Here is a 26219-nt window from a genome sequence, read left to right as displayed (position 1 = left end):
AGAATTTATAATCTGAATTTTTCATTCAATTTCTACAATATTTCTGAAAACTTAACTGCAATAGAGAAAATATCGTCTAATACTCGTTGCAGAAGGCAACGAGTCCATTCTGCAACTTGTTTTAGAATATACTACTTGTTTTAGAATATACTATTGCAATACACGACTATATAGAAGACTATCCACAGAGTACTCTACCAGAAAAGGAGCTCACACTCCTTTTATTGACCCAGAACCTTTTTGTGATTTTGGTAAATGTACCTACAGAGTTGCAGGAGAAGGAAAAACTGAATCTTTCTTGGTTGGATCATTCCAAAAATTTTCTTCAAAACTTTGATACTGCGAGATCTAAGTAGTATGTGGATCTTAGAAAGAATATGTAACACCTCATCACTGGACTCCTTATAGAGCATTGTTGCCGCAGGCAGCATCTTATGACAATGAGTCTAGCAGAAAACGACGAATGTAGATTCTGTGTGGAGGAGGAAGAAACTCCAGATCATCTGGTAACGGAAGTACTAGTTGTAGTAAGGAGGAAGTAACCTCCTTGAAGCCATCCCAGATACTGGAGTTGATTAAAACTCTAAAACTGGAGGGAATCATTTCGAAAGCAAAGATGAATTTTTTACAAGAAAGGTATAGAAAGGTTAGAGTTCATGTATAACTCTTGAATAGCGATATTGTGATTTTTAAATCACGTTATGAATCGTGACGATGATGTTTTAATATCAGTGATTTCAAAGCGTGATGTAATCACGGTTTCGAAATAATTTTTGATACACCAACCTATGGTTTTGGTTTCAGGAATTGATGAAAATCGAGGAAATTTTTGGTTTGCTTATCTTTGTAACAATTATGTATATTTAAGTATGAATGAATGAATTTAAAACTTGTCGAACTAATATTCGAATGATGAATAAGCGAAAATTTATCTGAGAATATAACAAAACATAAAAAATAAATAAAATACCAACCATAAATAAAATAAGCACCAATTCATAAATTTCTTCGAATTCGATATAATAGTTCTAATGTTGCAAAGGATGATTTAATCTTGCATAAATTACAGGTCGCATAATTTGCATCGACCTGTGCGAAGAACGACCAAAGTTCGCTAGTTTTGCGCCTATTCAAAATTCCAAAAACACAGCATCTTGATGAAAAACTGAGTACATATCTGGTCACTAGTTTGTTGTAGTAACAATCACAATATCATGATTCACAATTCATAATCACATTCACAAGATTCAGTAATATCTAATTTCAAACGCGTATTACAGCAAGAGCGAGGTTATATCTGAGACTTATAGAGTGAAGTTTTAAACGAATATAATTTTTCCAATCAGATTAAACTATGTTATTCATGAAACACCCAAAACAAACGAACACACTAATAGAGTGATCGAAAATATCATTTCCAATCACCTTACATAAACAGTTTTTGACACAATTGAAATGACCCACCGTAGCGTGAAGCGCAATGACAAATTGGGCATCTGTCAATGAATAAATTTCTGTCAAACGATAAAAACGGTAAAACACGTCCCACGTCCTTTTATTAAGGGGTGGGGGGGTTGTGTTTTCGATACAATTTCGCCATTCGGTCATTTCAAATTCGTGGGCAAAACAATACCGTCGGCCGTTGGGAATTATACGTTATGCATCGAACGATAATTGGTCATTCGCATGCTAACAACGGCCGAATGAGAAAATTCGGTTTTCAGCGTGCGATCAATCAGATTGTTATTGTTTTCAATTTTTCTCGCTTTTCTGACTCCATTAAGTTCATGGGATGGAATAAAGGTCGGTACTGGAGTTGTTTAACGGGTATCATGGATTGATTTGATTCTGTGCTTGCGTCCGGTTTGTCGTTGGTGTGATAACGTACGAAAGATGGGACGTGGAGAGCTGAAGTTTTGGAATAAGTTTTTTTATGGTTGAATGTGCAGATTGAGTTGATTTGTATCATTACCACCAAAACTGGGTATTACTAGGCTCAAGTAATTGAACTTAGTCACTTGTTGTGTGATGCTCCTATTAGTCTTGGATGTAGATATTATCATCCTAAAAGATTGAGGTTGAACATATATAGTAGCCTCTCCAAATCATCTTCACTTTCTGCTACGAGAATTTCATCATCAACATAGCATATAACCTTTATTCACTTATTTCCCATTATTATTATTAACTGAATCGGGGTCTTTTCGGCTCTGTAAGCCTTTGGGGAACTGCGACCAAATTGATCTTTTGTTCTTAACCCTACCTATCGATACAAGTGAGTATCCAGAACTGGCTTTGCCATATGAGGGTTCTTAGGTTAGTCAGCAAATGTCCGGACATTTGCACACTATGTATTTATGAGGTACAAAAGGTATTTGCACCGACAGTGTCCTGTCTGCAGTCCCTTCATTAACCGAAGCTCAGCTCGTGGTAGCTTCCTGATATAGGTCGGTGAAATTATCAAAAATGTCTTTGCCTGAGCAAGACCAGGAGTGTTCTTCCAGAGAGTTTTTCTATTGATCTCCTCCCATTGTTATACCTCTGCCTTGTATTGGTTTTTTCCAAGCCTACAGAAGGGCTCAGGACTAACAGGTGTTAAACTGTTAGCCCGTTCTGGCTATATGATACCAAGGATCTCAGCGTGGTCTGGCGTCCGTATTGATGTAAATACGCGCCCCTTTGAGGTTTCATTTGGAACACTCTTGGGCGCAAGTAGTGTCTCAGTTTGCATGATAGAGGACTCTCTTCCCAAGGATCTAGAGATCCTCGTTTTAGGCCCATATACCCCAATACCTGTGCTCTTTCTAATTTTGATCCATCTGTATACCATACGGAGGACTTTTGTCCAAGCGATTTACGAAGTTCATTGTAATGAGAGAGAGAGAGAGAGAGAGAGATAGAGTTTCAAAGGTTTTCAACGAATATAGTTGGCACCACATCCGAGGATTTCGCCAAGAGGTTTGAATCTATTTGTTTTTCATCCTATAACCTTTCTGTCTACCGGTATTTTTATAATTTAATCCATGATAATATTGAAAGAAATGTTTGATAACGTTATGTGCGTCTTATCTTATTTTGTCACCTAGAACGATCCAATACTTTGCTGCTGTTTTCTTTCGGGTGTCTATTTTTGCAGATTAAACCAAGTATATTTCGAAAGAAGAAAGTACAAGCTATCCGAATATGTTTCTTTTTGCCAAGCTGATCTTAGATGAAATCCCGATTTGAATATTGTCAAAGATCGCATTGCCAATAACATTCTTTGATGGCGTTTTATTAATAATGAAATTGGCCATTTTTGCGTGCTCATTCATATAAAAAATCGAAAGAACTATAAGGATACCAAGGAATCAATAGCTTTCGAGAGCTAGTCATTCATAAGTCAATTGCGCCATTGAATATTACCGAACTGTATATAGATCTATATGACCTTCAAGGGCATGACTGAACTACCGTCTTAAGGCTCCCGAATTCACATCAAGGCTTTTCCAATTTTTCGATAGTATAATATCGTCTTGCATTTGAAAATATACTTAAATAAGACAACGTTCACATAATTGATAACCATGTTGGGGACATTTAAAAACTGGGTTTTTGCCTCTATTTATGCTTATTACTCTAAGGTTATTTCCATTACCAGAAATGCTGCTTTGATCTACTGCACCCCAAAACTTTCACCAGATCATCAACAATTCGAACTCCCAATCAATCAACTAACTTCATCCATGAATCATCCACACAAACTTACTCTACAGGGCCACCCTAATCAAACCTCGCCTCAAATTAATGTCCAACACTCTCCGAGCGCGTAGACGGAAACCCAATATGCCAAGCATACCAAACAACCTAATGAATGTCCATATTCTATCGAAATTAGAGTTTTCGAAGATGATTGTCAATTCAATGAAAATTATTTTTAGATACGGGGTGAGTCAAACATTATTCGAAATAAAATTCGTTTAGTTCATAATTCACCCTGTAATTGAAAAAGTTGTCCGTGGAATTCGTCCGTGGAATCTTCCAATTTTTTGTCTTTACTCTCAGTTCGAGTACACTATTATAACAGGCCAATTGAAAAGTCCCCGGTCTACCATAGTAAAACACATTTTTTTTGGCAAAATTCGATTTTATTATTCAACAAAGTCGCCTTCGTGGGCGATACAGCGATTATAGCGATCCTTCAACTTTTTGATACCATTTTTCTAGTACGAAATGTCTTTCGCTTCAAAAAAGGCCTCAGTTTGGGCGATTACTTCTTCATTGGAACTAAATTTCTCTCCAGCGAGCATTTTTTTGAGGTTGGAGAACAGGAAAAAGTTGTTGGGGGCCAGATCTGGCGAATACGGTGGATGCAGAAGCAATTCGAAGCCCAATTCACGCAATTTTGCCATTGTTTTCATTGATTTGTGACACGGCGCATTGTCTTGATGAAACAGCACCGTTTTTTTCTTCAAATGGGGCCGTTTTTTAACGATTGCACCCTTTAAACGATTTAAAACGCTATATAATAATCGCTGTTGATGGACTGCCCTTTTGGAGGGAATCAATGAATATTATACCTTGCGCATCCCAGAATACTGATGCCATCACCTTACCAGCTCCAGCAATCCACTCAACTGACTATCGATTGGACTCCAGAGTGAAATGAACGATTGTGAGCTCGCGCGGCTCCCATTTTACACACAGCTTTCTCATGTAGAAATATTCGTGAATGATATGATGTACACGTTCATATGATATCTTCACAATGTCTGCTATCTCGATCAACTTCAATTTACGGTCATTCAAAATACTTTGTGAACTTTTTTTATTTTTTACGTCGGTGACAGCTTCTTTTGGGCGTCCACTGCGTTCGCCGTCTTTGGTGCTCATTTCACCACGTTTAAACTTAGCATACCAATCAATGATGGTTGATTTTCCAAGTGCAGACCACGAAAACTCTTCATCAAGCCAAAATTTTGCATAAACTGTATTTTTTCTCTTCAAAGAGCAATATTTTATCAGCACACGAAATCCTTTTTTCGCCATCATTTTTCATATAACAAAAGTAGCTACACAGCAATTTCTCACAAACTAATGGTCGGACTGCTGTCAAATTTTGACACGTATCGTTTGAGGGTTGGTACTAACTAAAAACATATATTTAATACTAGCACCGCCATCTGTGCATCAGACCGAGGACTTTTCAATTGGCCTAATATTCTACAACATAAGAAAATTCAGACAAATTAACCGTTAACAATTTTTCCATTAGGCTTCAGCCTAGTCCTTTCAATCAATCTAATGACTTCATCCACCCAAAAAACTTTTACAATCCCCTCCCCCACCCCAATCAATCCTCCCTCCAATAAAATTAATCGCCAGCCACTCTCCAATAGAGCGCGCGGACGAAAGTCGAAAACCCAACAAACCGGCAATATCGATAAACAGAGCCTAATGAATGTCTTGCTGAATTTCAGACGGCCGAGCTCCATCAGGACAGCCCTGAAGTGGCCGAGGGACCTCCAGATTCGCACGAGGCCATGAACAATCGCGAGATCAATCCAATTACGAAGACGCGCCAGAAGCGAAGCTATGAATTCTTGATGGGCCTAATCAATAACAATTCCAGATACCAAGTGACCAAGCAGGAACAGGCGGTGAATCCCGCCGAGAAACAAGCGGTAAGGATGGGTCCCTTTTCCGTTTTTCCGCCTTATTTACTCCGGGATCCGGGGTAGTAATGGGTTTCGGATCAAATTCCGATGAAGTCCGCGATTAACAACAGCCGTCTGGCGCGTTTTACCGTTTTTGGTCCTTCGAGGGGGATTGATGACGCGATGTGTTTTATCGATGTTTGGGCCTTATGGCGAGGGGGATAGGGGAGATATGGGAGCGTGTTATAAGGTTAGTTTTGCGAACTGGAAGTCGAAAATTGGGATTAGGGAGTGATGGGGAGTCACTGATATACAGGGTGGTTCACGAGTAATCGGATCAAATGAAAACTTTGAGTAGAGGATATCGAGCTAATTCCAAAATATTTTGATATGGGTATACTAAGTCGCCTAGTTTCCGATATACAGGGTGTTTTCTGATATTTTGTTTCTGTATTACTTTTCTGAATATACATGGATTTGGGAAAAAATTGACTTTCCCTCCAAAAATCGTTAGACCTCCTGAAGTTTTCGTCACAGACCCCTCGAATACAGACGTTTTTCAAACATTAAGTTCTGATCTAAAACATGGTGATGTTTCAAAGGCGTAGCTTACGTCCAGGAGAAGTTGCAGTCTCGGGAATATTATCAAGTTTTTTTCGATAGTTTAAGATTTTTACCTATAATTTATGAAGTGATGTACTAATCGCCCAACTGCAGGCATTTTTATGATCTAAATAGTCGAATCCACCAATTAAATGATACAATATTCCCATGGAGTACTTTTTATTTTTTTCAATTTTCTAAGGGAAAAAATATGGAAAATTTTACGAAAATTTTTCAGGTGAGATCGATATTCGGCTAATCAGAGATCGAAAAATCTGGCAACGCTCACCGATTCTTAGTAGAGCTCACGGTATTGAGGAAATTTGAACTCGAAATTTGGGAAAAAATTGAATTTCCCTCCAAAAATCGTTATATCTGCTGAATCATTCACAGACCCCTTAAATAAAAATGTTTTTCAAACATCTTGTTCTGATCCAAAACATAGTGAGGTTTCAAGGGCGAAGCGTATGTCCAGGAGAAGTTACAGTTTCAGGAATATCATCAATTTTTTTCTCGAAAATTTCAGATTTTTACCTATAATTTCTGATATAATGTTCTGATCGCGTAACTGCAAGTATTTTCGAAATCTACGAAGTCGAATCAATCACTAAATATTCCCATGATGGAACTTTCATTTTTTTTCAATTTTCTAAGGAAAAATGAAATGGAAAATTTTACGAAAATTTTTCGACAAAACATTTTTCAGGTGAGATCGAAATTCGTCTAATCAGAGATCTGGCACCGCTCACCGATTTTTCATAGAGCTCACGGTTTTGAGGAAATTTGAACTCGAAATTTCGGAAAAATTGAATTTCGCTCCAAAAATCGTTATATCTTCTGAATTATTCGTCACAGACCCCTCATATAAAAACGTTTTTCAAACATCATGTTCTGATCTAGGACATAGTGAGGTTTCAAGAGCGTAGCCTACGTCCAGGAGTTGCATACAGTCTCGGGAAAATTATAAGTCTTTTTTCGAAAATTTCAGAGGCAGCAGCAAAAAGGCATGTCAGACGTCTATAGAAAAAACAACAATGCCCACAAAACGGATCTCTGCGGTACTCCACTAGATACAGTTCTAGAGGAAGAAACCAAATCTGATGGAGAACTCTCTTCCACTAAGAAATGCTCGACTGAGTGCACCTCAGAGGTTTCTCGGTAGTACATTGTAATTTGAAATAGAATTCTATCGAATTCCTGCCCATGTGAAATCCTTTTTTAATATTTTTGATTCATCATGCTTTACATGTTGGTATCAAGATACTAGCCTGAAAATTCTTTGAGTAACTCCGACTTCTAGTTGTAACTCTTGTGATGTCACTGACTAAACATTCATATTGATATCTCCGAATGTACAAATACATGAAAAAGATGCATATTGTTGAAGTTGTCTGGTGCGTGTTCTGTAATTATTCCGGTAGCAGACTAAAAAAACTCATCGAACAGCTGCGTGAAATTACTCGTAGGTACAATAGGCCGGTTTCCGGTGGCCCTTCAGGCTCCTATCATCCAAAACCCTCTCCACGTCATTTTTCCATCGGTCCATCAGTGCCAATAATACTCCAACCACAATCAACCGATCACATGGTCGCCTATCAGTCTGGACGTAAATCAACATTGACATAACGCCATTACTGGAATAACTATAGGTGTATATTTTCCTGTAATGTTTAATCAATGCAGAAACCCATTACTGGTGGTTATCACTGTGGTAACATCAACGGGCTAGTTTTATTGGTCAATTGAACGTGTTTGAAATAGTGGTTGCTGCGGCTTGGTGATATCATTAATACCAACCGAATAGTTGGTTTATGTGGAAAATGAGGGGGATATTGGAAGCACTGTTCAGAAGTTTGGAACAAACAACATCAGGATGGAATGTTGATGTTGGGGGTCAATATTTTAGGTGGTTTGTTCGAGGACGATGGAATGAAATAACTGTGGAAGTTTGGGAGGAATATTCTGCAGGAAGTCTTGATGAGCTGATGGCTTTAAGAGCAGGAAATGGATGTTCCAGTCGTTTTTAAAATTTTCTGAAATATTCATTGATATAGCGATGATATAATATATTTTAACTACTCCTATTGAATTATATATTCATTATTCAACTGCTTTTGAGCAATTAATAGTATCTATTAACAAACAGCGTGAGTTATAATAACTCACTATAATATCTGCGTTTCTATACTTCTCTGCTTCTATTCCATTGGCCGAAAGGGAACATTCCATTATTCTTATTGAGGGGAGGAATGTCCGAGGGAATGTCACTTTAATAATTTTGACGTTTTCAAATTAAGTTGATATCTAATTATTATGAATGTTTTGCTGAAAACGATTAATTCAGATAGTGAAGATGAAATATTTTATAGGTATACATTTCCACAAGACAAACAGCTAATGTTACCATACAGAATTACTTGCCCGAAAAAACTATATAAGAGAGATTGGTGTAGCAGTAAGATGATGACTTAATGATCTCACTGCTGCACGAATCTTTCTTTTATAGTTTACAGTCATCGTTTACAGGGAATGTTTTTTGGTATGTTTTAATGCATTTTTATAGGCAACTATTAAGGTTTTTCAATGAAGTACTGTACTCTGCACTGGATTCGAGCTAGCCGAAGCTAGTTCGATTGTAATTGATGATACTAAGTTTCCATCTCTCTTGTACTCAGGATCGAGCACATATGTTTATTTCCTATTCCTTCTGTCTATATTCTAAGTCTGTATTTTTTTCTTAGTATTTATTGATATAGTCGTAGATAAAGTATGGTATTCAATTTGCGGTAATGGTCATAACTCACTTGATGAATTACAGCACTCGCCTGCGGCTCGTGCTGCAAACTTCATCTTCGTGATTGGGGGGTAATCGAATACAAAATTTTTTATGACATTGTTTACTCATATCTATAATGTGAGAATTTTTTTTATTACCAATTCGATTGTTCTCATCTTAAAATGGGTTTTCCTGAATTGGAGTTACAAAGGAAAATGAGAAATTTCTTGGATAATTTTTAAAATAATATTTCCCATAAAAATGAGACCGCAAACGCTTTGTTTCCGAGATACAGGTTGTTTCTTGTAGTATTACTTCTTTGTGATGCTTGACCAGTTTATCGAATCTTTATTATTCCTCGCTCCAGAGTTGGTGAATAAGTACCAAAACTTATCATTAATTTATTTATCAGTTTCATAACTGGATCTTCATAATAACTTGGATTTTCCTGAGAATTACTATAGAGAGCTGTTTGGTTTCTCTTCTCGAAATCGATTGCAGATACGACAAAACTACAACAAACCAAAAAGTGTAGTACTGAACCAGAGTTTTTTTTTTTAATTTTTCTTAACTACCAGTGGTCCACAAAAAAATAATTGTGGATGAAAGAAGCGGGTACCCTTTTTGAAGAAATTCACCCTGCAGATTTGCATTCAAAATTAGGATATCACATGATGAAAACGTTAAATTGAAATATATAATATGTCAATTCAAGTTGAATATCTTGTGAAGGAAAGGTACCATTAGAGAAAAACTTGAACGTTAACACCTGTATCCCAAAAACAAAGCGTTTGCGAATGCATGTTATAGGACTTTTTTCTTGAAATAATCATTTTCATTTGTACCTCCAATTTAGGAACACTCTGCAGATATAGTCAATTCAAAACGTATGTTTTCACAACTAAATTAAAATTTGAATGAAACACAATAAATTGTTCAACACAGCTCAGACAATTTTTCGATGCGAATTACTCAGTTCGGTTCTTTGATAAATACTGCAGTATTGAAATTTTGTGACGAGAATGATACAAAAAACCAAAAACAACGAGTAAGTGTATAGCGATGACGAATGCAAAAATCATAGATGACAAAATTGGGCGAGAAAGCGGATAGATAAAGGAAAATAATAAACCTCTGACAAACACGAACTCGTAGTGCAATAGAAGTACACATCTGGAAAACGATAATAAAGTCATAAACCGTGAAGTGGTCCAATTTTTGGCTGATGTGTCGATTTCTGTAAAGTAAAATGATTATTATTATTGGTTCATTTCATGGAGAAATTTTCGTTCTTCGTCTTTGCGAGATTTCTGACATTTTATATTTTGAAAATCTTGGGGGTAATTACCCCCACGCTACGCCATTGTGTAACGTTACAATTGCCCATGAGACTTTAAGGACTAATTTCTAGGGGTGGTTTGGCTTATTTGGCAACAAAACTCCTACCCAGGTTTTTACAAATTTAATAAAATTAAAATATACAATGATCGATCCTTTTCACTCCAAACAAATATTAAAATAAAAACTTAACTTAAAACGATTTTAAATGAGTTACTCTGCTACTAGGATGGAACCTCTTCTGTAAATTATCTTCAGCCTTCTGAACACCAATTCTTATCAGGAAGCTATAGTACTCCAATCCCCATTCAACGAAGTTGATGTGATAATGCCAGGTATTGCGCAGGTATTCTCTCAGATTCAGGAACTAAAGTGGTCTAACATACGTACTATTCCAAATTCTGTATCTCAAGGAAGTAGTTCTTGATATCTATCAATCCCAAGAAAGGTTTTCTTTGTTCTAATTCCACGGGAGGTTTCTTCGTTCTAATCCCACGGGAGGTGCTTTGAGAAAATGAACAAAAATGATATCAGAATATGTTAACTGAATTTACAACTCCTTCTCGGATTTCTAACCAAGAAATTACAAAGAAATCATTACATTTATTATCAAATAAACCTGAGAAGGAGTTTTGCTGACATTATTTGACACAAAAAGAATTCTACCAAACCTGAAATACGTTTCGACAAGATGGATGACCCTAAAAAAAAACTACTGTTTCAAATTAAATTGATTCATTCTGGTGAGATTATTACTTGTTGAATACAAATATTCATGTCAACACTTACCGAGAATCCCGACACAATTCTCGCCGATAAATAAGATTCCGAGTCTCAAATTAAATTATTAATGACTGAAATCTAAATCTTAGGTACGTATTCTTGCTGAAGTCTCAATAATCATTGAAAATCTTTCAGAAGATTCTCTCCAGAAACGCGCATCTGCGTTCCGACCGATAGTACACGATATGATACGATTAATTGACAAATGAATGAAGCGTGCAAAATCGTTGCAATTGTACTGTATTGAATCTTCATAGAATATAGCTGAACTTCTATTATCATATTATCAAAATGTCTGATATCAGCGAAATAGAAGAATTACCATTAATTTTCAAGAAGTAGCAGACCAAAGTTGTTTCCGTCGGTATAAGAAAAGAATAAATTGAACTCATCGATTATCGGTTATTTTGAAAGGGGAGCTATTAGATACCGTCCAATGAAGACATTGACAAGGAATTTGTTAAACAAGAAACCTAATGAATAATTCTCTGAATTTCAAACTGTAATTGAAAATCGATGAGCTAGTGGAAATAAATTAGAGGACTCCGTTGAGTCTCAACTACGCCAAGAAAATTTACAGGTCGAATGAATAGTTTTCTTGCATTAATTCGTGGAATGTATTGAACAAGTAATTGTTTTCTACTCCATTTTTCTTTCTTTTTGAGATCCAAAATCTTTTTTTTTTTCAGGAAACCACAAACGATCTAGGGGCAGGTGAATTGTTGCTGGAACTACTGGTCAAGATAACCGCTAATCCTGATCAATGGAGCAGGGTACATAAATTATTACGTGAGTAGATGTTTTTAATTTTTGGATTTGGGTACATGATTTCCTTATTGATGAGAAAAATCGATGGATCTTTATTTCGAGCTAAAACATAGTTAGAATGACCACAAATTATGAAAATAGAAATCAATAATTCTGTGTGAGCTTCCCTAGAAAATTGTAAGAGCAATTCAAAAGAAAAATGAAAAAGGTTGTTGTTACGTTCTTAGTTATTCAAATTTTCGGCTGCTTGTGACCTGATACGTTTTTAATCTTCTATAATATAAACTTTTCATGTATAACAAACATAAAATTATATATTTTCACTGTGCCACCCCTGTTAAATATGCGCATAGAGGTCTGGAATATGCTAGTGCTTTCAATTGTGGGTACTTAGGCAGGTTTGTTACCTACTATATTAATATTCAGTTAGGCTAAATTGGACTTTCCTCTTTTTAGTATGGATTTTCATCTGATGTAGAAATATAGAATAGGCACCATAAAAATTTTATGTCATATTATTTTTTATGTTATTTTGAGTATATAGCCTAGTTAACAAAATTATAGAGAATTATGAACACAATCGACATTTTTCCTGAAAGGATTAAGAAAGTGGTATTTCTGGAAGGATCCTATGAGCAAAGTTCTTGTTTCGTCGTCTGGTTATCAACTTTCTGTAGAGAAAAATCAGACTCAGAAGGTATGCCTAAGAGTATTCTTGAAGCTGGATTTTTTGCAGCAGCAGACGTACTTTTCCAATCACAATGACGTTTCAGAGAGGTCAAACGGAACCCCTATTCAAATTTCACTCATAAAAAACTCAACTGATGGATTCGAGATCGGAACTTACTGTGGAAATTCAGAGTTTTTAAATATTTCCGTTCAAGAGTTATCGGACAGAATTGAATTCGAGTACATATTAGGCCAATTTAAAAGTCCCCGGTCTGATGCACTGATGGTGGTGCTAGTATTAAATCCATATGATTTTCAGTTAGTACCAACCTTCAAACGATACGTGTCGAAATTTGATAGCAGTCCGACCATTAGATTGTGAGATATTGCATTGTGAGTGTAGCTACTTTTGTTATTTGAAAAAAGATGAAAAACAATTTCGTGTGCTGATAAAATATTGCTTTTTGAAGAAAAAAATACAGTTGAAGCAAAATCTTGGCTTGATGAAGAGTTTCCGAGGTCTGCACCAGGAAAATCAACCATCATTGATTGGTATGGTAAGTTTAAACGTGGTGAAATGAGCACCTAAGACGGCGAACGCAGTGGACACCCAAAAGAAGCTGTCACCGACGAAAAAATAAAAAAGTACACGAAATGATTTTGAAGGACCGTAAAGTGAAGTTGATCAAGATAGCAGACATTGTGAAGAATATTTGTCATGAGAAAGCTGTGTGCAAACTGGGTGCTGCACGAGCTTATACTCGATCAAAAGCAACACTGCTCAGATTCATTAATCTGAGCAGTGTTCGAAGCTGTTCAAGTGCAATCAACCTGAATTTTTGCGTCGATATTGTGACAATGGATGAAACATGGTTCCATCATTTCACTCCGGACTCCAATCGACAGTCAGCTGAGTGGACTGCACGCGATGAACTGAATCCAAAGCGAGGAAAAACACAACAGTCAGCTGGCAAGGTTATGACATCAGTATTCTGGGATGTGCAAGGTATAATATTCATTGATTACCTCCAAAAGTGCCAGACCATCAACAGCAATTATTATATGTATATCGTTATTGGATCATTCAAAGGATGAAATCGTTAAAAAACGGTCACATTTGAAGAAAAAAAAGGTGCTGTTTCATCAAGACAATGCGTCGTGTCATAAACCAATGAAAATAATGGAAAAATTTCATGAATTGCTTCTGCATATACAGTATCCAACAGATTTGGCACCCAGTGATTATTTTCTGTTCTCAGCCCTCAAATTAATACCCGCTGGAAAGAAATTTAGCGCCAATGAAGAAATAATCGCCGAAACTGAGGCCTATTGTCCAGCGAAAAACAAATCGTACTACAAAAATGGTATCGAAAAGTTGGATGATAGTTATAATTATTGTATCGCCCTCGAAGGCAACTATGTTGAATAATAAAATCGAATTTTCCAAAAAAATGTTTACTTTACTATGGTAGACCAGGGACTTTTTAATTGGCCTGTTATCTGTTCGGCCGCTCAAAAATGCTGTATACAAGAGTCAAGACAAGAGCTTGCAGAATTACAATTATATTTGACAAGTCACTCAAAAGTCCCGCGCCTTAGAAGGGCCGTTCCTCGGAAAATATCCATGGCCAACTATCGTTCCCTTCGATTTACATTCCCCTCTTATCACCTTCTATCCAGAAAACTACAGAGGTCAACCCCACCGTGTAGGAAACGAATCCTACTCCATCCCAACGACAAAAACCAACAGAATATTCAATAGAGCTTCTCGCCATCCTTCCCGAATATCTCCAAATCCCCAGGGCCCGATGTGTCGATCTCTAACAAATATTTATGCTGTCTGCTCCTCCCACACACGAACGGATCCGCCGTCCGGGAGGAATTGAATGAGGCTTTATCTTTATTTAAATGTTGCCAGGGTACCTCTGCCGGATATCCACTGCACGGTTACGGGAGGGTTTTGGAAGACGTCATCAGTCCCAAATGCACATATTTCACTCCGTTTGAATGAGTCGTCGTCGTCGATTTCGACGCGCCTCGACGGACGTCTGAATAGGTGCTTTTATAACGTAGATTTGTGCTAGCGTCGACTTTGGGAATGTCATGCATCGGGAGGGAGCAATACGGCTGATTGTTTGTCGACTCGAACGTTCTGATAGGAGCTTTAGATGAGTGGGATCGGAGTAGGTATAGCGTATTGCTTCCGTTCTACCGGAAGTCGTCGAAAAATGAAGTCATTGGAAGATTGACATTTTTCTTTTTGTGATATTTCGATATCTCATAATCGGTGAATAATGTTTACAGTTGTACAAAAATTCAGCTAACGTAGGTACGTCTCGTGAGTTATGGCACTAATTTTATGAAAAAATTTCAAATGTTGAGTCACCTTCGAATGCCTGCAAGTATTTTTGAAACCTCAGTTTTTGAAGATATAGTGTCCTCTATATATTCTTCAGGATCAGACGAACTCTTCCAACAACAATGACGTTTCAGCATAGTCATAGTGGCTCCAGCTCCTGTCGAAAGAGTTGCTAATGTTCGACGCAGACAGTTACTTTTGTTAGAATTGAACAAACCTATCTGCATGAGATTTTTACGGAGGTGATATTCAATTGGTTATAGGGAATGGCCTTATCTTCAGGTCAGAATAAGGCTTTTCAGCTTCAATTTGAGTAACCAGTATATTCAAGCTGAAAAGTAAGGAAAAAGTTGCGGCAATCGATGCCACAACTTTTTCGGAGGAGGGAGTAATGTGATAAATAAGAAATTATTCAAATTAATGCAAAGTTAAAATGAGATACATCGTATTCAGACGATCCAAGCGACACGGTAATCTGAACGGATGTGTATCTTCGATTTTTCGCAGTTATAATCTCGAGATGACACAAACTATTAGTTATTCTGGTAATTCAAGCCTATTTGGTCAGTAAGCACGTAGCATATGATTCCCAGATGAAACAGCAGAAAAGCCCGTAGGTTTACAAGTGTCAGTATGCAAATTGCACAGTTTGTTTCCCAGCTGAGACAGCGGAAAAATCCGACTTGAACCAATTTGAAGGCGGAGACTCGGAGATTGAAAATGGAGAATGACAAAAATTTAACGAATGATTAAACAGGAAGTGGATATTTTAGGCAATTTCTCGGACTTGGTGTGAGTACGAAGTTACGTTTTTGACGAGATTAAGGATGAAAAGTAGTATCGCTTAGGGACTCATGTAGAGAGGATTTTGGAACCGGAATTGAACAATTTCTTTGAATATTTGAGTAACAGAGAATACGGTCAAGGTGTCAATAAAATAAAAATCCTTATTTGAGCTAATGAAATTTCAAGTAGTAGAAGACACAAAATAATGGAATTTTTCTGAGTTTAAGGAAGAAAGAGTTAGGTCAGAAGTAAGTTAAAAAGGTGTTATAATAAAGTTTTGGTTTTTATTTATTATATAAGTAGATTCAGCTCGCAGGTCGCGGTTCGGGTTTGAAGTGGATAGAAAAGCATTTTACAAGTCTCGTTTGAATTGAATAAAAAGTAGTAAAGGAAAACTAGGCATTGGCAGGGCCTATATACCAACCTAGCATCGCAGGATATGGGCAAGTAAAAGTTAAAACGATCTTTGGCTAAAAATGCAAAAGCTCAATATTTGGATGGATGAACGCTGTCTTTTCTCGACGAATTTCGGGCTAGATTTTTAAAGCCAAGGCCTAGACGAACAAGCGCGCGAATCTCTCTGCTTCACGCCCTTGTTCCTCTCCGATTCCAACACACACTCTCGCCATAAAACTTGAACACACTAGCGACTAACTATTTCAATCCGTTTTTGTTTGTTTTGTCCCAGAATTTAATGAACGCCGCTCGTCGGTTTGCCGCATTGTACAATAAATATTATATGAAATATCGTACGGGATATTCGAAACTGTCGTACAAAAACCAGACAAATGAATTATATATCATCGGGAGGAGCAGTCTGTTGTGGATGTTGAAATTAATATATTTTCCCATATTTTAACGGTGTCGGGACCATTTGCTGTTCCGGATGGAAGGTCAACTGGAATTTGGAGAATGAAGTCGGAGGTTATCAAGGACGAACTATATATTTATGATAACTGCCAGTCGCATTATTTTCTTGTATCTTTTTGCATGAATCAAATATTTTCGTAACATAAAAACGAAAGGAGCATTGATGTGTAGTCGAGAGCTTTTGAGCACTCATTGATTCATTCGCCAATTGCACCTTTGAAGAAACCTTTCCCAAATTCTCGATATAAGCTTGTGTTTTATGGTTATGATATCACTATCAACACGAAATTTTGCACGCCAAGCTGAACTTTTTTAACATATATTATAGACTTTTTCAGTAAGAGGTTTCATTTTGATATAAAAAAACTGAGTGTATTCTGAGAGAAATAAATGTATGCTTATTTGGTTTGCAAAGAAAAGGTCGTCCCTGAAGATGATTTTTCGATGAAAATCTGGATCATTTTGATTCATCAGCGAAGATACAACGATGCTGGTAATTGATCGTATTGAGTTCTTGTGTTAACCTGAACTTTAAAAGCCTTATGACTTTCTTTATTTTCCTGAGCAGAGCACATGGTTTCGATTCTTCACATAACTAATTTATCCCAATAGCTCAGGATTCTTCACCAGTTTCTTCATTGAGGGTATTCTGAATAAAACCTGAACGTGAAAAATTATATTTTCAGATCTATACAACTTCCGTTTATACCGGAAACAGACTACTACTTCCTCATTTCAAATGGCACACCTAGTATATAACTTGCATCATTAGATAGCTTTTTTAAGGACAAGGAAAATGTCATACCCTGGTTAAGCACTTGAAGTTTCTGTTAATGGGATCTCATGAAAAAAAGGTGGATTCACATTTTTTGAATATTTCAGGCAGATTCTTTTGGCTCATGTGGTGGTTCCATCTGAAAAGAGTAAAATTCAATGGAATTTCGTAAGAGATAGTTAATAATAGAACACCATCAAGATCTTTACACCGACTGCATCGCATTCGCCAATTTGTTACCCAAAAAGTTTCCGAAATTTCCAATAATCTGATAAACTCCAGACGTCCAATCAATTATCTGTCACAACTACGTCGAGCGAAGCCTCAAAAATGAATCCTTTCCTAACTTTTAAATAAATTTTCCGATAAAACTTCTTGGTTAACTTCGAGTGAGTTCTGGACCTCTTGCCTCATGTATATATACTAACCGACAAAGAAACTGCAACACCCAGAAGGAGCTGCTTGGTTTTTTGGTTAAACATATTTAGTATAGCAAGAAGTAAATGTTTGAAATTTGGAGAAAAAGACGGAGGGTTTACAATTTATTTTCAATAAATTTGTTAATAATGTGTTTGTCCACCACGATTATCTATACACTCCTCAACACGTCTCGGCATTGATGCAATTAGATGATCTATTTCTTCTTGAGGTATATCCCAAGCTACATGTACTTCATGACTCAGAGCCGCCAAACTCTGTCGGGGCTAGGGTAAATTTCCAAGCATTCTACCCATGATGTCCCAAACATGCTCAATGGGTGAAAGATCTGGGGGATCTGGGTGGCCATGGCAAAAGTTTCATATGGGTTGCTTCGAAAAAGTTTAAACTAACTCTGGCAACATGGATCGGCCATTATTTTGCTGAAATATTGGATTCTCGAACCGGCTAAGGTAAGGGAGAACATATTGCTTCACTATTTCTTGAAGGTAATGCAGCGCTGTCATGGAACCTCGAATAAAGACTAAAGGTAACCTACTTGCATGTGCAATAGCACCCCATACCATAAAGCCTACTGTCCGGTGTACATGACGCTCAACATCAAACTGAGATTCACGTCTTTCTCCCCGACGTCGTCTAACCCTTCTTCCCCCATCATGTGCACCAAAGCAGAATCGAGGCTAATCAGAAAAGACGACCTGATGCCATTCCACATTCCAATGTTGACGTTCTCTGCACCATTGTAATCGTTGCCGGTTATGCTCAACTGTAAGGACTAACACAAGATGGGGTCGATAATGCTTCTTTCCAAAAGACCAAAAGACGGTATGGCCGTGTTCTCCTAACCACTCATCAGCCAAATATCGAGTTGTCGCAAATCGGTCTTTAATGGCCATAAGTCTTAGACGTCGATCTTGAACTTCATTTGTGCCCCTTTGACGTCCGGTGCCTACTCTTCTTCGATTTTGAGCATTATCAAATCACATTGGACAACATCTCATAACAGTAGTTGGATTTCTGTTCATACGGTTAGCGATTTCTCGAAATGACCAATAATTCAACATCTTTCAAATTCACTTAGCTGGCGATAAATTCCACGCACATGTGCTCTAAGCGTTTCAACAATAACTAAACATCGATTTTGGATCTCCTCGGACAGCTTGTTTGTTTTAAATTTAAAAAACTTGCAAAAAATAATATTTAAGTAAAAAAAATTGTTCACATGGAATAGAATATAATAGAATAGAATAGAACAATAATAGAATAATTTACTCTTTGCTATACTATCTATGTTTTACCAACAAAAAAATTAAAATTTAAACAGCTCCTTCTGGGTGTTGCAGTTTCTTCGTCAGTTAGTATATTTTTCAATATTTCCCTGAGGTTTCCGTCAGACCTCAAAGACAACGGTATTCCCATGTCGATAACATTCTCCACATCGTCCGAATGCGTTATTTTCTGCGAATAACAAGAAGCGGAGAATCACTTCGTCCGACTGCTTTGTCCCATACCGCTGTCGGGACAGTTCAAAGAAACGTTCACTTTTGAAAGCCTGTCACGAAACCCTACTTTATATCTGGTCCAAATGAGTGACACGGGTCCACGATTTAATGACTTCCTCCACTTTTCGTTTTGGGGGAATTGTTATCTTTATAGCTGCTCTGGACGAATTTTTTTCTTTGGCCGAGTGGAAATTCTTTCGTGACGTTTCTTAGTGGAGAGGTGTCAAATTGAAAAGGGAAACAGGGATCTTTTAGGATTATACCTGACATCTTTACGGGTTCAATCAAATGGAGATTCTGGGGGGAATTTAATTAAGTTTTATCAGTTTGGATAGGTGTTTGTTTTGATTTGTGATGTGGGTTCCGGAAAATTCCTAAATAATTCTTGTGAAATAACTTAAATAACTCCAGTTACGTTGAAACTGTTATTAGCTGAAGAGAACATTTCTTCAGCTTGATTTTGTGACGAAAATTCAATGAGAATATTTGTCATATGGTCAATTGTAGAAGGTATTCGTCGTTCGTTCATTGGAAAAATTAGCTTCTAATAATATATAAGGGGATAAAATCGCAATTATTTCCTTGAAAGAAATTCTGAATGAAATTCCAATTTGGTACCTCTTAAATACCACAAACAAAACAATACGGTTTATGTGGAATCAGTTTTCTGAATTCCTGCTGAATAGAAACTACTCCTTAGATCGAGAAAATCTTGCAGAAATCCTAAAAGAGTTTAATATTAAGCAAAAACGATGAAGGTTATGAAGAATTCAGTATGTAAACTTCGTGAAACACCTCTCAACAGATGATTTAAGAAGAGTATTTTAAATTATATGTTGGAATGATCGATCATGATTTTCAAATCACCTCGTTTGGCTTAGGATTTAAGGTGCAAAAAACTGCAAACTACCAAAAAAAGAAAAGAAAAATTAATATCCAAACATTTTTCAATCGAAGAGTTTTTGAGAAAAGTTAAGTGTTACGATGACAATAAGCCAGGTTGGTGGCACAAGAAAATTAGTTTCGTTATTTTGAACTCTTTCGTGCTCATTTCAATATTTTTTACATTTATTAAAATTTCGAGACATTCGTGTGCACTCTTCTTGAAACCATATCTACTAATAGGTGCATGATATTCAAAAACTTGTGTAAAATCTGCCAGACTGTCCATCTAGTTCACGTGCCATTGGCATACAACTTTGCTTTCGCCTTTTTTTCGAAATTCGGGGAGTTATTGTAAAAAACTTGTTATACATTTATGGTTCAAGGTATTGTTCATCGCTGACAACTACTTTTTCCCATCTTTCGGGCAGCGTACGAATCTCGCGTTAAAAAAACCTAGTCATCTTTTGAAGCGATCCGAGAATCGATCCAATTTTTTACTTCTTCATGAGACCGGAAGTGCTGGTCGGTCAGATAAGTGATAGTCCAACTTCTGGATAATATAGCGGGTGGGGTAGGACTTCCCATTTCAACGTTTCCAAGTATGTCTTGACCAATTTCGCAACATGGGGTCTAGCATTGTCATGCTGTAAAATAACTTTGTCATGTCTCTCATTGCATTGCGACACTTTGTCTTCTCATGCTCGACTCAAACGCATTAATTGCTTTCGATAACAATCGCCTATGATTGTTTCAGTCAGTTTTAAAAACTCTTGATACACTACGCCGAGCTAATCCCACCAAATATTGAGCATGATCTTGGAACCTTGAATATCCGGTTTGGCCGTCGACGTGGAAGCATGGCCGGGATATCTTCATGATTTTATTTGCTTGGTATTATCGTAATGAACCCATTTTTGTCTCCAGTCACAATGAGATTCAGAAATCCCTTCCATCTCTGCCTTGTAAGCAGCTGTTCACAAGCAAACAAACGCAGTTTACCATCTCTCGGCTTAAACTCGTCTGGCACCCAATTTCCTTGTTTCTGAAGCATTCCCATGACTTCCGGGCATTTTGAAATGGCTTGTTGCTTCACTCCCAATGATCCTGCCAATTCTTGTTGCGTTTGACACGAGTCTTGATCAATTAATGCCTCTAATTCTGCATCTACAAAAACCTCCTTTCATCCACCGCCCTGCTAGTCTTCGACGTAAAAATCACCGTTCTTGAAGCGTTGGAACCACTCTCGGAACGTTCTTTCACTAATAACGTCCTCACCATAGGTATTTGAGAGCATTCGTTGAGCCTTAGCTGCAGATTTCATCAATTAAAGCAGGAAATGAAAACCTCCCGCAAATAACGAGAATTTGGCGAATCGTAAGCTGAAATGTTTGATCGAGAATAACTTTATTTATTATTTCCAAGGCTTTTGTTTACAAATATCTAAGTTTGTCTACGATCTATTTATTTCGACTATCACATACCGCTACAGCCATCTATTGCAAAACGGCGGAAGCAAAGTTGTACAACTAATAAATTCATTTATAATAAAATAAAACTCAAAAAGAATTGTATAACTTCCTAGTTATACAATTCTTTTTGAGTTTTATTCCGTGTTATCCTTAACACGGGATAATTTTATTGAAAAAATGGTTCTAGAATGAAATAACCTTTGTGAATGATAATATTCTTCCCCCTGAGGCAAACAACTGCAACAATATGTGTTGAAGATTTTTGTAATGTTCAAATATTTCCCCACCCTTATTTCTCAATAACAAACCCCTCGGTTTCACATCTAGAAGGAAGAACACCCAACACGAAGAAACATGTTTTTCCGATAGGTACCAAAGCCCTCAAAAAAAATCCCCCAATTTCCCCTAACCGAAATCATTTTACCGCTCCGCAACGAACAAACATATCCGTCGTCTACGATTATTAAATATACACGATTTCCGGGCCACGTAGCTTTTTCTCGGCATCCAGAAATTCCCGATTTCACGCACGTATGCTAAACAGGAGTTATTGGGGGCCCCCAGCGTAATGGCGTTTACAAATTGACGTGTACGATTCATCACACCCGCATACCAAGCAACTGATATATTTGTCCCGTTCGGATATGTTGTACGGTAGGTATGACCGCGTGTGCTCACCTGTAATTCGATGTTGCTAGGGATTTATGACCGACATTTTCGCGAAATATCGGGACTGGTTCGTGTCTGGTTGTGCGGGGTATAATAGGGCGGGGGGTATTCGATTGGGTAGTGGGTAGGTCAGTGGCGTGCGGTGCATGGAAGCATTGCATTCGCTAATATTGTCATATGTTCCAGGCCTATGGAAAAGTCCCCGGTCTACCATAGTAAAACAAATTTTTCTTGCAAAATTCGATTTAATTATTCGACATAGTTGCCTTCGAGGGCGATACAGCGATTATAGCGATCTTCCAACTTTTCGATACCATTTTTGTAGTACGATTTGTCTTTCGCTTCTGAATAGGCCATATTTTCGGCGAGTACTTCTTCACTGGCGCTAAATTTCTTTCCAGCGAGCATTCTTTCGAGGTCTGAGAGCAGGAAAAAGTCGCCTGGGGCCATATCTGGCGAATACGGTGGATGCAGAAGCAATTCGAAGCCCAATTCATGCAATTTTGCTATTGTTTTCATTGATTTGTGACACGGCGCATTGTCTTGATGAAATAGCATCTTTTTATCTTCAAATTGGGCCGTTTTTTAACGATTTCATCCTTTAAACTATCTTATAACGCTATATAATGATCGCTGTTGATGGTCTGGCCCTTTTGGAGGTAATCAATGAATATTATACCTTGCGCATCCCAGAATACCGATTCCATAACCTTGCCAGCTGACTGTTGTGTTTTCCTCGCTTTGGATTCGGCTCATCGTGTGCAGTCCACTCAGCTGGCTGTCGATTGGACACCGAAGAAAAATTATGGAATGGAGAATGGAATGAAAAATATTTCATCCATTGTCATATCGACGCAAAAACTCAGGCTTATTGCACTTAAACAGCTTCAACCACTTCTCAGAATCATTAACACGTTGTTGCTTTTGATCGATTATGAGCTTGCGCTGCACATACTTTGCACACAGCTTTCTCATGTACAAATATTCGTGAATAATATGATGTACACGTTCAGATGATATCTTTACAATTTATGTTATCTCGATCAACTTCACTTTACGGTCATTCAAAATTATTTTGTGAACTTTTTCGATTTTTTTCGTCGGTGACAGCCTCTTTTGGGCGTCCACTGCGTTCGCCGGCTTCGGTGCTCATTTCACCACGTTTAAACTTAGCATACCAATCAGTGATGGTTGATTTTCCTGGTGCAGACCCCGGAAACTCTTCATCAAGCCAAGATTTTGCTTCAACTGTATTTTTTCCCTTCAAAAAGCAATATTTCATCAGCACACGAAATTCTTGTTTTTTCCAAAAATTAGTTTTTTTATAGATGAAATATTCCAATGAACTACACTTGTGAAAAAATTATCAGATAATTTGATATGAGAGTGTGTTGTCTTTTAAAAATTGCAATCGGACATTTTCAAATTTTTTCGCACTTCTTCAATAATAACGGAAAAGACCTCTATTTATTTTGCAATGTATGACACCGTGTATATTGTGGTAGCATTGGAGCATTATTTAAAATATAAGTCAAGATACGCATTTATTTCTGTTATGTTCATATTGGGTATCGCGTTTTCATGGGGATTATTAAAATACTGATGGACAACAGACGAGAATCTTATTGTGGTACAGCACATGAAAACATCCTTAAACACTCTACTTACTCAACTGGTCATCACCTCATAACTTACTTCACTCAACTCTGCTTATCCCAGTATTATACCTGGGTTACAAACATAAAATCATATTGCATACCGTGAATTTCTTCTTCCTTTTCTTATTCTCTAAGTTGTATGCCTGCTCAATGGTAACATGGTTCTGCACTAGTAGGGTAAAGATATTCTCTATTGCATTTTTCTGAGAACCTAATGAATGAGAAAGTTGTATGCACAAGTACCACGAAAGACCATTGTTACACTAATGCAGGTACATTTATGTCAAGTATTTGACTACAATTTTGGCTAGACACAGACATTATGTCTAATTCCTGCTTTTTTATCGCCACATTTAGATCACAAATGTCAACTGGCCTGAATCAATATTCAACAGTGTTGTGAAAATCTCCGCCCCACAACAATAAATATTCTAAAGTGACAACCGCGCCACTGGCTAACCTTGACCGCTTAACGAGCAAATCCAAGATTAGGCAACATAATAAAAGGAAATTCCATACGATTATTCAGCAACTGAAACGAAAATCTAGGGAACAAATTCCGTAATATGTCACCCTAATCTCTTCGTTAGCAAAGAATGCAGGAAAAACCTACGAAAGGGCAATTTTTTTCTCGGCAATATTTCAGTCCATATATTATTACGGCCACCTTGCATGTCGCCATTCGTGGCAATCCAACTGGGGGATTCCCCTATCCTCAATATTTCACGACAGAGGGTCCTTTCAGTTGTCCCGATAATTTAATACATTTCAGCGCTTGATGAATATATGGACCTCGGATTGGATAATATCGAAAATATCGGTGTGCCCGTGGAATTTGAAAGAAACCCCCATTTGGTTTAATGCATTTTCGATGTCCTTCATAATTCAATTCTTCGACAAGCGGACAAAAGAGACACTATGCCAAAATAACAGCTATACCCTTGTTGAAATAGAGTGGCGTTTTATGCATCTATTTACGATGGTGTGATCCTCTTAGATCCTCGATAGAACTTTCTTTTTCGATTTCTGAATGGGATTGGAATGACCTCTTTGAGAGCTCGGTTCCCGAACAGCGAGGGTTACTATTTATGTATTGAGAATACAAAAAAAACAAGCGATTTTGATGGGAAATATTTTTACTTCTTTTCAAAATAATCGCCTTTAAGATCCATACTATTTTACATGCGATTGAACCATCATTCGAAATATTTTTTCCAGTCAGAAGATGGTAGTTCCAAAATATGTGTTTTGAAGGCCTCAACCGCATCTTCGAGCGATGAAAATCGTTATCCACGAAGTTTATCTTTAATTTCTGGGAAGAAGAAGAATTCATTCGGTGCCAAGTAGGGGCTGTAAGGTGGAGGACCCATTAATTTGATTTTTTGTGTGTCTAAATACTCATTCGCTGCATTTGATGTGCGTGAGCTTGCATTATCATGATGCAAAATCATTCGTCGTTTGGGTTTGTTTTTCTCAATTTATGGAAGACTTTGCGCAAACAAATGGTATCATACCACTCTGAATTAACAGTCTTTTGATTCTCAAGAGCCACAATTTCCACAGGATCAGTTTTATGAAGAAAGACACCACCATTTGCTTCTTAATGCTTCGAGAACCAAGAACTTTAGTGGGCTTTGCTTCACATCGAAACACCCAAATTGTCAACTGGTCTTTCCTTTCTGGCTTGTATGAATAAAAACACAACTCGTCACCAGTGATAATGTTGTATACTGCTTTGGATGCACCACAGTTGTATTTCGAAATCATTTTACGCCATCAATCGACACTAGCAATTTTTTGAGCATCATTCAACAAATGTGGAGTCCAACTTGCACAGAGCTACACAAATGTTCATGCAAATCTTATGTATGCTAGTCATACTAATGCTTAAACATCTCTCAATTTCTTGATATGTCACATAACGATCTTCTCCAATTAGTTTTCGCACAGCTTCAATATTTACCGGCACAACGACTGATTTTGGATGACCTTCTTTAACTTCGTTGGTGAGCGAACTACGTCCACGTTTTAATTCAGTGTATAAAGGGTGTTTTTTTTAGAGCTATAGAACTTTAAATTGCAATAAAACAACGATGGATTATTCGATTGACATGAATTTTATTTATCCGCAAGATAATCTTGTGACATTACATTTTAAATATGATTTCTGGCATATGACCACCACGGCTGGCTCGGATATAGTCCAATCTGGACGTCCAATTTTCGATAACTTTT

At 37.3% G+C, this 26219-nt stretch overlaps 1 protein-coding gene across 2 annotated transcripts in view; it reads left to right on the top strand.

Moving 5' to 3' along the window:
* LOC123681943 overlaps nucleotides 1–26219 on the top strand; it is a 100592-nt gene that overhangs the window by 68928 nt on the left and 5445 nt on the right. The window contains exons 3-4 of one of the 2 annotated variants that reach the window (XM_045620330.1): nucleotides 5460–5663; nucleotides 11826–11925. In XM_045620330.1, coding sequence (XP_045476286.1) covers nucleotides 5460–5663; nucleotides 11826–11925 — 304 coding nt within the window. The remainder of the gene's footprint in view (nucleotides 1–5459; nucleotides 5664–11825; nucleotides 11926–26219) is intronic. The other variant, XM_045620338.1, reaches the window with a different exon arrangement.

Source organism: Harmonia axyridis, chromosome 1 (genome assembly GCF_914767665.1).
Source record: "Harmonia axyridis chromosome 1, icHarAxyr1.1, whole genome shotgun sequence".
Classification (NCBI taxonomy): Eukaryota; Metazoa; Arthropoda; class Insecta; order Coleoptera; family Coccinellidae; genus Harmonia; species Harmonia axyridis.
The sequence above is the reverse complement of the archived record's forward strand: the minus strand, read 5'-3'. Positions and strand labels throughout refer to the sequence as shown.